We start from the raw sequence: 10397 nt of genomic DNA, 5'->3' as shown, positions 1-10397 counted from the left end.
CTTTAAGCTGGAAGCTCAATAAAAATGTGTTAAATGTTTAATGAGTGTGTTCAGCGCTGTACATCACTCACAGCAGTGTGAACGATCACTAGTGCAGGTGTGTGTGTGCGTCACCATGGTAACGAGTGTGTGTGTGTGTGTTGATCTGCTCACACTCTGGGTCAGGTTTCTCTCTGGGTTCAGTGACCGTGTGCTGACCGCAGCTCTGAACACTGACCACAGCTTGTGATGGTGGACTTTACTAGCTTTAGTTCTGCTGTGAGTGTTAGAGGCTCCGCCCACATCCCACAGCCATCCGGGTTATTAATATCTGTGTTATTGATTCACACGTCAGTCGATAACACACACACACACACACACACACACTGTTTCTGTAAGGTCTCGTGTGTTTATCGTGGCATGAGTTCACACACTCTCGGAGCGATGAATAAACATGTTATTTCTGGTCATTTGTGATAAACACATTAAAATGACTGGAGTAAGTCAGATCAGTGTGTGTGGAAGAGAGAAGCGCTGGGAAGCAGCTAGTGCTCATCACATCACACAAATCAGTGGAACGTGAATAGAAATGATTCGATCAGAGCTCTGGTTTCAACACCAGTGTAAACACAGCCTCGGGACACGAGTCCAGAGGACACCATCATCATCATCATCATCATCACGTCTGTGTCCGGAAGAAGAGGACATGCTCGTTCTGAAGAAGAACTGCTGACGGATCTTAAGAGTTTGAGCAAGTATCAGTCAGGAACTATCGATACGGACATCCTTTGGCTGTTTAGAAGGATTCAAATGTAAATACCAAATGTTTTTCAGCATAAATATAGATTTGTAAAGTTTTACAGAGATTACACAAAGAGCCACTTCCACCTGATGAAAAATATTAGATGAACATAAAAGAAAAGCATGAGTCTCAGAAAGAGGCTGTGACTGCAGCGTTTAGTGTGTGCACACATGTGATCTTCACTTCTGACACGTGTGTGTGTGTGTGTGTGTGTGAGATAGAGAGAGTGTGTGTGTGTGTTCAGTCGGTGGGGTGATACAGCAGTTGTTGTTCAAGCCTATGAATGTCACAGACACATCAGATGCTGTCATTTACTGTAAACAGACACAAACACACTTCAGAACAACATCTGAAAAGAAGTTTGTGTTTGAGCTTAAACAGCAGTTCTAGTGTTGTGAATGAAAACAGTCAGAATCATGTGTGTGTGTGTGTGTGTGTGTGTGTGGTTAGTCAAGTCAAATGTCTTTGTATATTTTGTTGAAAATCATGATGTTATTGTTTATTATATCTTAATATCTTCATGTCTTATCGTCACATTTATCAGCTTGGAGCTGGATGATAGTATAGTAACGATATAAACCGTGACACAGGTGAGGGTTGCTATGATCGATAGATCCACTGTGAAGCTGATGGCGGGTGCGCGCGCGTCTCACCTGCTGCAGGTGTGTCTTGGCTCTTTGGAGCGCGTCCTCGAAGCCCTTCCGCCGCAGCTCGCTCAGACTCTCGTAGTACTCCTCGGAGTCATCGCTGTCCGGAAACAGCACCTGAGACAGGATCCTCCACCCGCAGGTGTCGAGCGCGTGCCCCAGGTACACCTGCAGCTGGAAGCAGAGCGCGTCCGTGTCGCGCGCGCTCAGCTCCGGGGCCCCGAACAGCACCGACCACACCGTCTGCTCCTCGGGGAAGGCGGGCAGACACGGCTCCAGGTCCGAGTTGACGGCGCACAGCTGCAGGTGAGCGGCGCGCATGTCCTGGAAGGAGAAGAGTCCGGCCCAGCTGGAGTCCGGCGGCGGGTCATCGGGCTCCGGGAGCTCCAGCTCCGCTCTACCGGGCTCGGCTCGCTCTCGGCCCGGGCTCTTGACCGGGGGAGGCGCGTCTCCGGCCGCATGCTCGCCCTCGAGCAGCGAGTCCCGCGCGGCGCTCCGTTTCTGGACGGTTCGGTCGTGGCACGTGACGGCGAACTTTCCTTCGATCTCGTTCCAGGCGACGATGAAGACGAACTTGTGCTTCTCTTTCTCCTCGAACACATTCGGTCGCACCGACACCCAGCCGGACTCCAGCGCGTCCTCCATCGCGAACGACATGATAAAGAGAGAGCAAGCGCGTTCACACGGAATCCGGGCACCTCGGCCTAACGGACGCGGAGGAAAAAAACACTCGGACCGTTAATAACACCGATTTCCCGTCTGTTCTTGTGTCCCGACTCGTCCGCTGACGCGCGCATCACTGCGCGTTCACACCTGCGCGCGTCGCGTCACCCGCGAGGCCTTTTGTTCGCTAATCCGCATCTTTAACATCGCGAATGTTTCGCATCCGATGAGGACTGTGACGTCACAGAGAGGAGGACGTAAACATCTGCACGTGGGACACGTTTTCTGCGTGATGACGCAATCAGAGACGCAGGCGACGCACGGTGGTCTCGATCAGAGACGCATGTGTATTCACAGAAAGTAACTTTGCGGTCTTTTCCCCCTCAGATGTTTGGTTCATAGTGTTTTATCATAAAATGCTTCATCCGTGTCTTTTTTTTATTCAAATGCGATGAAATACAGATTGTTTATTTGTGACAGCATCGATCATCTCTCTGATCAATAATTAATAAAGTGCGGCTATAAATGTCTGTTCAATAGCTCAACTGCCGTCACGTGACTGTTACTTTCATCAATAACGCACGAGACGCCGCTTGTTTTTGTGTCGGTGTTTCACAGTGAAGGTCCACTAGATGGCGCCACTGTCAGACACACGTGACATACTTTAAAGAAGTAGTTCACGCCCAGAATAAAAACCTGCTGATGATTTCACCTCAATGTTCGTGTCTTTCTGTCTTCCTTCTCAAAGAAATGAAGGTTTGTGATTTTTCCAGAGTGATTACGTCATGCGTGCAGTCCAGCTAGTGCAACACCTGCATCTGTGTTTTTATTTTTTTATTATTCTCTAGATTAGACTCTTATTCCTAGGCTGGGATCCTGTAGAGCTCCTTCAAGCCATGATTCAGATCTTCACCCTGTTGGTCCCCTTTAAAGTCCCTTTATATGTTCCTCAAAATATTTCTTTGCGACTGAAGACAGAAAGACATGAACATTAAGCTGAAATCCTTAGCAGGTTTTTATTCTGGAAGTGAACTAATCCTTTCACTACCTGCATGTTTCACTAGTGGATGGGGTGCTCTTTCTTAAATAGAGCTCATATGGTGTTATTAAGCTGCTCCTTCACAGTAAAGATGCAAACTCAGCTAACTGTTCTCAGAAGGCTTGTCTGGTCTTTCAACACATTAGTCAAATCTTCATCTCACATTTTTTTTAAAGTCACTTATCATTTTCATATTTTGGTTTTATTTTACCATCTGTGTGCTGTGGGTTAGTTTTTGTCCTTGTAAACATGTTTATCAGCTGATCTCATGATTCTGATCACTTTGTTTAATGATTGAAAACCCATTAATGTAAGAAAGAACTCCATGACAGAGAGCGACTGAGATCATGAAGAGTTTTATTGAATGGAAGCTCTGGTCGGATGGGAGTGTTCCGAACATCTGGAATGCAGCTCCGCCTCATCATTCATGTGACCGATCCGTGATGTTAGCGTGATGCAGGGCGACAGTCAAATACAGAATGGACAGAAGGCACAATTACACTTCGAGGAGACTGTCTGGTCCTGCTGAAGTAAACAATCTTATTCATGAAATCAGCGTTTGTAAACGTACAGTAAAGAAGGAAAGAGGCAGGTTTCTGAACGCGCCGCGGCTCGACCTCTGACCCTCAGTGCTTGCAGTCGGCTTTCTGGAAGAGCGGGCGCAGCTCCTCGGCGGTCGTGGCCTCCTTATGCTGCATGAGCTCGGCGTGACCTTTGGTGACCCCCCAGCTGTCAGGAGTGGACATGGAGGGACACAGCGGACGACCGGACGCCGGCTTCAGACGCTCCCAGTAATCACGCCGGGCCCTGCGGAGCAAACACCCATCAGCACCACAGACTCATGTGTGTCTCTATGTCTCTCTCTCTCCCTCTCTCTCTCACACTCTCTCTCTCTCACCTGGCTCGGACCCAGGGTTTGGTGTGCATCTCCAGGCCGCTGCCCCACATGCCGTGTTTCTCAGAGGCTTCAGGCAGGGTTCCTCTCTCGGTTGCCAGCTCCTCGGCCACGGCGCGGATGTGGTACGGCTCGAACCCGCAGCAGCCGCCGATGTAACGGATCCCGGCCTTATAAGCCTCTCTGGCGTAGTGCTGCATATCCCAGCGTGTGAGGATCCGCGGCTCCAGAGCTGGAGAACACACACACACACACACACACACATCAGCTTCTCATCACGTTCCTCACTATTATAACATCAGTGAGTCTCTCCACAGTTATTAAACCTCACTCTTCTGACCAAAGAATCTCTCCGTATTCATTTCCTGGTTTGGGAAGTCTTACGAATGCAATGTTTTCTTTTGTTATTGGAGCAAATGGAAACACAGAACAATTATATTTGCTGTAGTTTCCGTTTAACAATATTGATATTTGATATACATCCTCGCTCATATAATGCTCTGTGCAGTAAAGACAACAGAACATTCTCAAAATGACTGAACGGAACGTTCCTCTAACGTTTGCATAACCAAAAACAAACATTCTTAATACATTACAAAACTGGACATTTTCAATGTTTAAAAAGACAGAAATTATTTTATAACTTAATTTTAGTGAATTTTTCTTGTGTGTGTGTGCGTGCGTGCGTGCGTGCGTGAGAGTTTGTGTGTGTGTGTACCGAAGGGGAACTCCGGCAGGTCGATGAATCCCTGGCAGCTGCAGTCAGGTGTGTGATAGGCCAGCGGTTGTGTCATATAATGCGCCTTCAGACCAGCTTTCTCCACGCCGGCCTTCATCATGGCCACAGTCTTCACACAGGTCATGGGGTCAAAGTGACAGTTCACACCCACGATATCAGCACCTGGAGCACAAACACAGATCCATCCACACTGAAGAAGTGCACTTCAAACTCCTGGATGATGCATTTAATTAACCAGAAATATGAAAGATGAATCCTACTTTATAAAATTCATAGAATAGTGCATAATTATGCAGTGTGTGTGTGTGTGTGTGTGTGTGAGAGAGAGAGAGAGAGAGAGAGAGAGAGAGAGAGACACACCTGCTTTGACCAGTCTGACCGCACACTCTCCAGGTGTCACTCCATGCATGTCTCCTTCAGGTCCAATACACAGGGTGGCCGCTACAGGCTTTCCTGTTGCCTTCAGAACCTGGACGGCCCATTCAGCCTCCTCCACGTGCTCGAAGTACTGCAGATCAATCGGTCAGTCAATCAATCAATCAATCAGTCGGTCAGTCAGTGAGGGTTCTGTCTGCACGTCCTCACCTCGGCGATCAGGAAGTCCACGTTCTTCTTGATGAAGACGTCGATCTGCTTCTTGAAGATCTTCTTGACCTCGTCTTCGCTCTTGCAGCTGAGGTAGGAGGGTGTCTGAGAGACTCCGCCCGCCACCAGAGCATCGCCCTCATTGGCTACTTCTCTGGCCAGATCACAGGCGGCCTCGTTGATCTGCTGGCCCTGCGGACGGTCAGCAAACACCTCCATCAGAGCGGTGTGATCAGGGTTAGGGTCTGTGTGAGCGGTGTGTGTGAAAGAGAGAGACTCACAGTGAAAGTCAGCTTGTTCCCTCTGTTCTCCAGTTTGTCGTCGCTGGCGTAGAAAGTGAACGTCTGCATGACATTTGACCCGGCGCGCAGGAATTCCCTGTGCAGCTGTCGCACTGACGGAGAGAGACACATGCGTCGCTCAAACACAGAAACACTCCAGAGACGTGTACGAGGAGGAACCAAGAAATGTTCAAGCACACACTAGCAATAGAATACAGAATAATATATGCACTTAATTCATTTCTGATTTTGCTCTGTTCATCTAACATGACATGTATCGTTTGAAAGAAACATTTAAGTGTTTATTATTACACTTCATCTGTTTGAGTCACTTCAAGAGTTTTTTCTCTTACAAACATCAGACTTTAGTTTTATTCCTCTCTATATCCCGAACCTAACGTGTGTGTTAGCTGTGACCCGTCGGTGATGTGGGGTGAGTCTCACCGGCCTCGGGGTGCTCCGCTGCGGCCTCCGGTGTCCAGGGCCCGGCCTTCACGTATCCTCTCTTCTCCAGCGCGAACACGAAGCCTCCGTCTCCAATCACCACCTCACCCGCGCCCAGGCGCTCCAGGACACCCTGCACACACACACACACACACACACACACACACACACACTCTCAGCTCTGCGCTATATGAGGTCAAAACTATTAAACACACGCACATTTCCAGCAGAGACGCGAAAGGGCGCGCGCAACCGCGTGGACCAGGGTGCGAGCGCGTAACCGCGATTACACTTTAACACAAGTTTGCGTGCTTCTGTTTATGTGTGTGAGATTGAGAGCTTGTATATTAATCGCTTTACTAAGAACAAAGAACCTTACAAAGAACCTGCAGGATCTCATGCGTCACGGCGCGCTCGCGCTCTTAATGTAAAAATGACGCGCTTGGAAACGCACGAACTGGACTGAAGAATCCTAAAAGTGTGTAAACCAGTAACTCACCCTCTTAGATCCGACTGGGGCCATATTCAGCAGTAGATTCAGAGACCTTCAGGAGAGCTGAGTGAGACTGGAGTGAGATCCACAAGAGATGAGCGCTTATAAAGCACCGCTGGAGGGGTGTGTGTGTGTGTGTGTGTGTGAGAGAGAGAGAGAGAGAGAGAGAGAGAGAGAGAGAGAGATCAGTGTGTTTCTGGTTAATGTTTATCATATGATCATCAGAGAGTGATTCTGGACAACATTCTCCAGAAGTTTTCTGCTACTAATACACAACTGTGATCCTAGCGTGCACAAAAATATGTTTTAAGAACTTTTTGCATACATTATTTCTGAGTATTTTAATTTTCCCAAACATTTTGAAAACTTTTTTTCTCTCGGTTATGTCAATGTGAAGGGATATATACATTTGCAAACATTATGAAAACGTTATCTTTGAATGTTCTCTCAACGCTTGGAAACAAGTAGTAACATTAAAAAAATGACATAACATCCAAATAAAAGCTAATACAATGTTTCCATTAGGTTTTGATCATCTTATTTTTTTTACGTTCAAAACCTCCATTCTTTTTTATTTTATTTCTTGGTTATGTGTATTTTAAGAGAACATTCCATCTGCAAACACTGTGGGAATGTTTTCTGGACATTCAAAAGTATCATTTAATAAAAGTAACAATAGATCGGAACATTCTGAAACAAAGCGGTAACATTTCAACATCTTAGACGAGCTCAAGTGTTACATGAACAGACGAGTTATTGATCATTGATCAGGTCTGAGCTGATTATTGATCATGTGATCTGCTGCCTCGACACATTCTACTGTCCGCAAACATTCCCCCAAATCTCTCTCTCTCCCTCACACACACACACACACACACACACACAGGATTGCTGCAATCTTTGCTTGTGCTGCAGATCGTTAATTCACTCAAGATATATTATTGAAGTCAACACTGCAGATATAACAGATGCTGAGTGCATGTAGGAAAATGCACTGAATCATTCTATTTCAGTGTTCTTTAGTTGATTTGTTAATGATAAAGATTAACCCCCGGGTCTCTGACGCGCTCTGACCCGCGGGCGCGCGCTGCTCGTGCGTGTTTCTGCGCGAGCGTTTGTTTGGGAACTCCGAGACTAAACTAAGTCGAGAAAGCTTAATTCGCAGCAGAACTCAACATGTCGCGGATATTAAACACGTTTAACGCTCTCGTGAGGCGAGACTTGAGGAGAAAATCACTGCGCGTTCCTGCGCGGAGCCTCGCGACAGATGACGGGTGAGGAATATCTGACACAACTCTCTATTTGGGAATGTGTGGGAAAATTCAAAGCCATTTGGAATTAATACTCTAATAATAAAAATAACAGATTCTGCACAAATAATGCATGTGTGATTGAATGCGCTGAGCTCGTGTGTGCAGAGACCCCCCCGGGCTTCTGGGGAAGCGTCTGAAGGACTCGGCGGAGACGGTGGTCATCGGTGGCGGGTGTGTCGGGGTCAGTGTGGCTTATCATCTGGCCAAAGCCGGACAGAAGGACGTGGTGCTGCTGGAAAAATCCGAGCTGACGGCCGGATCCACATGGCACGCGGTACGCACACGGGTCAGGGGTCAAATGCAATCTAGATTTGCTGTTTTAGGAAATGCACTTGTTTGCAACGAAGCCTGTAAGTCAGGAAAGCCTTCAGTAATTAAAGCTGCTGATTAGTAACTGAGGGCTTGAATGCAATGCTACTCATTTCTGATAGAAGCATCTTTCAAATGCATGAATGTTAATGTAAAAAGCATGAGAGCTGCCAGTGAAAATGACTCGTTTTGAAGTCTCACTGCAGTATCCAGGTGTAAACAGGGTGAAACTTGACTTATAAGCACTGTGACTGACAGCGTATGACGGAGGTTATGTTGTGTGCATGTGCTGAGTCTGAACAGATGATATTTTCGTCCTCAGGCGGGACTCACCACATACTATCATCCAGGCATTAATCTGAAGAAGATTCATTATTACAGCATTAAACTCTTCGAGCAGCTGGAGGCCGAGACGGGACAGGTGAGACACATCATTAAACATGTTAACTGGAGCTGGTAATGAGCTGCTGCGGCTCTGTGAGGCGTTTACAGCTGTATGGAGTGTGTTGTGTGGTGACTGTGGGGTGTTTGTGTCGCAGGCCGTGGGCTTCCATCAGCCCGGCAGCATCAGACTGGCGTCCACTCCGGTCCGCGTGGACGAACTCAAATATCAGATGACCAGAACACACTGGCACCCGACGCCACAGTTCCTCATCGGCCCCGAGAAGATCCAGCAGCTCTTCCCTCTGCTCAACATGGACAAGGTATGAACACCTGAGGACAATACACATAAATCATATAATACATATTTAAAGTCACTCCCAATGAAAAATGTAATGCTTGAGAGAGAGAAATAACGCAGATCAAGCCACTTTGGTGTGGTTTGTCACATTTTATTATTACATATATAAATAATGTAGAATAAGTCATGTAAAAGCCTAGATAGAGACAGTAGATGTATGTAGATGTACTGAAGCTGCTTGTCTCTGTGTCAGGTGTTGGCGGGTCTCTATAATCCGGGTGACGGTCACATCGACCCGTATTCCCTGACCATGGCTCTGGCGGCGGGAGCGCGAATGTACGGCGCTCAGATCTATTGTCCCGCTCCTGTCACAGGCCTCACGCCGACCGCCGACGGCAGATGGGACGTCCAGACGCCACATGGAACCATCCGAGCCAATCGCATCGTCAATGCCACAGGTTAGGCCACACCCACATGTAAAACCACATCCCATGTGATACACCACACCCCCATATGTTAGATCACACACCCCACAAGATAGGCCACACCCATATGATAGACCACACCCCATATGTTAGATCACACCCCCACAAGATAGGCCACACCCATATGATAGACCACACCCCATATGTTAGATCACACCCCCACAAGATTAGCCACACCCTACATGATAAACCACACCCCCATATATTAGACACCACAAGATAGGCCACACCCATATGATAGACCACACCCCATATGTTAGAGCACACCCACACATGATAGACCACACCAAAATATGTAAAATACCCCCACAAGATAGGCCACACCCTCACACACTAGAACACACGTGTAGGGGTGACCCCGAATATTCAACGATTATATGCTTCGATTCGAGGAGTCTGATTCGACTCCCAATCTCACAGTCGAATATTCGCAGAAGTGCCATTTTGGCTTTATATGGGGTGCGCAATGTCTATTCTATATGAGATAAATGATGAGTTAAATCCCATTGATTAATGTTTCATTGTACACATCTTCAGCACACAGCTCAAAACATTAATAACTACTGTCACATACATAATCTCATAATGAAAGCACTATTGTAAAAAATTTTGTGAATTCTTAAGGTTTCTCTGATGTTTAGTGTTAACTATTTTTTTTAAATCAAAACTTAAAACTTTATTTACTCTGTCTGCATCTGTGAAGCCTCATCCATTACACATTTTCACTGTTTTAAATACATCGGTAAAGTATACATCAGTATTTTGCCCCGCCCCCAAACATATGATTCAACTATCAGTCGATTATCAACAAGATTAAAAAATTCTGATTCGACTTTGAAAATTCTTAGTCAGGGACACCCCAACTATGTGGTAGACCACTCCCTCAGATAATAATAAACCAGTCACCACATGCTAAGCCCACATGTGTTAGACCACACCCACATATGTTAGGCCACACCCCTCACTGTGGACTGAGGAGCATCTGCTCCACGTTTATATTTCAGAGCTGCAGCTCTCTTGTTGCATTCATGTGAACTCCGA

The 10397-nt window shown here is 46.8% G+C and overlaps 2 protein-coding genes and 1 pseudogene across 2 annotated transcripts in view; 1 reads left to right on the top strand and 2 right to left on the bottom strand.

The window, feature by feature from the left end:
* Positions 1-1284: 1284 nt before the first annotated feature.
* On the bottom strand, positions 1285-3012 carry LOC113080757 (junction-mediating and -regulatory protein pseudogene; annotated as a pseudogene).
* Positions 3013-3470: 458 nt separating this feature from the next.
* LOC113080755 (betaine--homocysteine S-methyltransferase 1) lies at positions 3471-6731 on the bottom strand. Its single transcript, XM_026252818.1, has 8 exons — positions 6574-6731; positions 6075-6207; positions 5631-5743; positions 5350-5541; positions 5125-5272; positions 4744-4926; positions 4029-4257; positions 3471-3937 (listed from the first exon to the last, which is right to left on the bottom strand). Exons 1-8 carry the CDS (start codon positions 6595-6597, stop codon positions 3757-3759), a joined length of 1203 nt encoding a protein of 400 aa, XP_026108603.1. The 5' UTR covers positions 6598-6731; the 3' UTR covers positions 3471-3756.
* Positions 6732-7490: 759 nt separating this feature from the next.
* Positions 7491-10397, top strand: part of LOC113080753 (dimethylglycine dehydrogenase, mitochondrial-like) — a 10812-nt gene continuing 7905 nt past the window's right edge. The window contains exons 1-5 of the mRNA XM_026252816.1: positions 7491-7841; positions 7986-8154; positions 8512-8610; positions 8729-8893; positions 9125-9329. Coding sequence (XP_026108601.1) covers positions 7744-7841; positions 7986-8154; positions 8512-8610; positions 8729-8893; positions 9125-9329 — 736 coding nt within the window. The 5' untranslated portion in view covers positions 7491-7743. The remainder of the gene's footprint in view (positions 7842-7985; positions 8155-8511; positions 8611-8728; positions 8894-9124; positions 9330-10397) is intronic.

This window comes from Carassius auratus, unplaced genomic scaffold (genome assembly GCF_003368295.1).
Source record: "Carassius auratus strain Wakin unplaced genomic scaffold, ASM336829v1 scaf_tig00031959, whole genome shotgun sequence".
Lineage (NCBI taxonomy): Eukaryota > Metazoa > Chordata > Actinopteri > Cypriniformes > Cyprinidae > Carassius > Carassius auratus.
The sequence above is the reverse complement of the archived record's forward strand: the minus strand, read 5'-3'. Positions and strand labels throughout refer to the sequence as shown.

Coding starts and splice junctions, on each gene's coding strand:
- LOC113080755 (XM_026252818.1), bottom strand. CDS start 6,597: ATGGCCCCAGTCGGATCTAAGAGG. Junction 4,927..5,124: donor GGTCAGACTGGTCAAAGCAG/GTGTGTCTCTCT, acceptor TTTGTGCTCCAG/GTGCTGATATCGTGGGTGTG. Junction 4,258..4,743: donor CCTGCCGGAGTTCCCCTTCG/GTACACACACAC, acceptor TGTGTTCTCCAG/CTCTGGAGCCGCGGATCCTC.